General features: G+C 40.6%; 1 protein-coding gene across 1 annotated transcript; it reads left to right on the forward strand.

The window, feature by feature from the left end:
• Nucleotides 1-632: 632 nt before the first annotated feature.
• On the forward strand, nucleotides 633-3,405 carry MC2R (melanocortin 2 receptor). Its single transcript, XM_004421073.3, has one exon. It carries the CDS (start codon nucleotides 756-758, stop codon nucleotides 1,647-1,649), a length of 894 nt encoding a protein of 297 aa, XP_004421130.1. The 5' UTR covers nucleotides 633-755; the 3' UTR covers nucleotides 1,650-3,405.
• The last annotated feature ends 551 nt before the right edge of the window (nucleotides 3,406-3,956 follow it).

Here is a 3,956-nt window from a genome sequence, read left to right on the forward strand (position 1 = left end):
CAGTTTCTGCTTGAGGGAAACTGCACTCTTCTGCTGGCATAATTCAACTCCAACCTACTGACATCTTGAAAATATTGAAAGTCTCCGGAAATACCATTCCTGTGAGTTCTGCTTTTGAAACAGAAGAAATAACACATATTGCATAGTCGACTTCAGGAATGGTACGTCAATACATTTGCCATTATCCCATATGTTTGTAGGGTCATTAGCAACTCAGAAAGACAAGTACTGAAAAAGAAAGGACCTAAACTTCTCATCCATCCATTGAACTGGGCCACTACCTCCATGTTGGAAAAGGGTAGTTGTGTGCTTTCCTGTTTCTGCACATGCCTTTCATTTCTTTTACTTCTTTTCTCATTCTAATCTATCTCACATATAACTGCGTTTTTGAGAAGGATGGGGGAGGGGAAGGGGGAAAGACAAAGGATAATCTTTATTTTTATCTCTGGGCTCAAAATTCCACTAAAGGTGTTTTCCCAGAGTGGTTAAGATGAGGGTCTAGTAAATTGTTTTATTTAGATAATTACACCACTATATTTAGTTGAGGCAATAGGGCTTTCTTAAAGCCAACGTGGCTTTTTATTTTGTGGTCTGCTTTGCAACTTATATTTCTATATATTCTTTTTCAGGTAGGTGTGTGGTTTTTAACCTCTGATCTCCAGCAAGTACTGCAAAGAAGAAAAGACTCTAAAGAATCAGTCACGTTTCCTGTCTAGTCCAAGTAACATCCCTGTCTTAAAACACAAGCAGGAGAAATGAAGCACATTATCAATCTATATGAAAACATCAATGATACAGCAAGAAATAATTCAGACTGTCCTCATGTGGTTTTGCCAGAAGAGATATTTTTCACAATATCCGTCATCGGGGTTTTAGAGAATCTGATCATCCTTCTGGCTGTGATCAAGAATAAGAATCTCCAGTCACCAATGTACTTTTTCATTTGCAGCTTGGCCATTTCCGATATGTTGGGCAGCCTGTATAAGATCTTGGAAAATATCCTCATCATGTTCAGAAACATGGGTTATCTCAAGCCTCGTGGCAATTTTGAAACCACAGCAGATGACATCATTGACTCTCTGTTCATCCTCTCCCTACTTGGGTCCATTTTCAGCCTGTCTGTGATTGCCGCTGACCGCTACATCACAATCTTCCATGCTCTGCAGTACCACAGCATTGTGACCATGCGCCGTGCCATTGTTGTCCTGATGGTCATCTGGACATGCTGCCTGGGCAGCGGCATCACCATGGTGATCTTCTCCCATCACATCCCCACAGTGATCACCTTCACATCGCTGTTCCCTCTGATGTTGGTCTTTATCTTGTGCCTCTATGTGCACATGTTCTTGCTGGCTCGTTCCCATGCCAGGAAGATCTCAACCCTTTCTAGAGCCAACATGAAAGGGGCCATCACGCTGACCATCCTGCTCGGGGTCTTTATCTTCTGTTGGGCCCCTTTTGTCCTTCATGTCCTCTTAATGACATTCTGCCCAAATAACCCCTACTGTGCCTGCTACATGTCCCTCTTCCAGGTGAATGGCATGTTGATCATGTGCAATGCAGTCATCGACCCCTTTATATATGCCTTCCGGAGCCCAGAGCTCAGGGACACATTCAAAAAGATGATCTTCTGCAACAGATATCAGTAGAATTATTGACCCCTGATTTTAGGAGCCACAGGGATAATATTGTCAAGTGACAGAATAACATGACATACCAACAAACACTAATGCTCCCGACTGTCCTTTCCTTTCCTAACGTGCATGAGGGTTATTCCACTTACTAATGTTTGTAATAGCTCAGTTCCATGTGAACAGTCTTGCTGTAGGTACAACTTTTATAACTAGAGAGATAAAATAATGTACTTAAAAAAAGGACAGAATACAAAGCACATACAACAGGAATACAAATTTGAGAGCTTTGGGCTAAGGCAAAATCTTGTTCTTCTACAGATATCTAGCAAGCCTATCACTGGAGTGGCCTTTCCAGGCTGGAGGCCATTGTAAGCAATTTCTAGAAGTTAAAGTACCAAGACAAGTACTCAGGGCAGAACTACAGGGTCTCTGTAAGCCAAAGGTGCCAACAAATTGCTGCAGCTGAATTTGCACTATGTTACAGAATCTCTGCCCCACCTCCCTCCCTCTGGCCTGCCTGCTTTATTGTATGCATCTCAAGTCATTTTGGAAGGAGGCAAGGTATAAATTATAAATGTCAAATAACTAGCTTTGAGTTTCCAATAAAAAAGGAACCTTCGCTGTTAGTCTTCTTTGCTCACTCAGTATCCCATTGGCCTTAAAATCTCTTCCTGGTTAGAACTCCTCATACTTTAGAAGTATGAATTTCAAAAGAGAAAATAAAAATTTAATCCATTTCCTCCCTATGGGGGAAGAAATAAAGGCCAGAGGAAAATTGCGACTATTTGAAGAAGGTGTAACCAATCTTTGTGTATTTGTCCAAATGTACAAGTACAGGAAAAGAGGCTCCAAGCCCCAATATGTATTCTGTGGAATAAGTAGAGTGTGTAGGTGCGTGTGTGAGTGTGTGTGTGTGTTCACCACACTTTTGGACCATGGGGAAAACCAAGACCAAAGCAACACTTCAAGAATAGTGCTATTATTGAGACCCAAGCCATTGACTGATGAAAACATTTTACCTCCTCCCACAGATGAGGCTGAGAGGCAGATCCAGTCACTGGAAAATTTCACGCTGCCATCAGCCACAAGAAAGACGCCAGATATTGAAAAGTGGCTCCCCCAATGGGAATAAAACAAACACTATTTGTAAGTTTATTAGTTTTTAATAGCTACAAATAAAGCCTAAAGAAGCAGCAAATTCTGATTATAAGTCCTTGCTAAGTTGGAGAGTAATTTAAAGGGATGAGAGATGAGATAGAGAGAGAAAAGAAGCCAGTTCTTCAGATGCACAGAGCATGGTTGCTTAGGATCCACTGAGAGTGACCGTGTCTTCTGGAAGAGGCAATACTTGGCCCTCAGTAGTGTTTTCCCCGAGCTGCTGAGAGAAGCTGAGAGGACTGCTGGTCTGCTGATGGGTTCCATGTTAGATGTGGGGAGGGACAGGAGCTTAAGCAGCAGAGAAGAATGCACAGAGTTAAAGGGAAGGCAGCTGCAGGCATGTTTCTAGACAGCCTGCGTCACCGATTGGAGACAAAACCCGTAGTGTGTCTTCTTGTCCTCTGTGTAAAAATGCTTCTTTGGTCCTTCCCCTCACAAAAGGATGATATTACTCTAATGTAATTAACCCGGATTTATTAATATATAAAATACTATATGTAAGTTTGTTTTCCATAAAATCTAAAGCACAACCTTATGATTTTTAAATGTTATCTCTACCCCTAAAAGAACAATGTATAGCACATTTTTCTGTGATTAAACTGAGTAATTTCAATAAAATGTAAACTTTCTTTGATGTTGTGCTGTTCTATCATACTATAGAGGTGGGTAGTGCAATTTACCCCCAATCATAAATGGTCCTAAACTGCCATGCTTATTGAATTCTGCCTTTGGTAACAGCTCTGCTATCGTTCCTAAGCTCTCAGCTGTCACATCTCATTGTTGTCAGAAGAAATCACCAAGAAATTCCTCCACCTCTCATTGCCTTCAATTTGTTGCATTTAATCTAAGAAACAAAACCAAGAAGGCTATTCTAATAGTATATAAAGCAAAAATACAGACTGAGAGCTAACTCAGAGATATTTTCCATTCTAGGTCCTCAGCTATATTCACATCAGATCAGGGTCTGTAGTACTCATAGTTACTGGAAAAATTATGGTTTCCTACCTCTACCTTCAAATGTAATTCAAACAAAAACAGTATCAAACTGCGCACATTTGAGTAAGGAAGATCAATAAGGTCAGATTTTTCCCGTGATTACCGCTTCAATACTTTTATCAAAATATCAAATTTTTAAGCTGCTTTGTTGATGCCATAAACATGTGT

This window comes from Ceratotherium simum, chromosome 14, assembly GCF_057802395.1.
Source record: "Ceratotherium simum simum isolate JZ-2026a chromosome 14, ASM5780239v1, whole genome shotgun sequence".
Lineage (NCBI taxonomy): Eukaryota > Metazoa > Chordata > Mammalia > Perissodactyla > Rhinocerotidae > Ceratotherium > Ceratotherium simum.

What these genes read in the sequence shown, in the direction of transcription:
- MC2R (XM_004421073.3), top strand. Translation starts at nt 756, where the DNA reads ATGAAGCACATTATCAATCTATATGAAAACATCAATGATACAGCAAGA.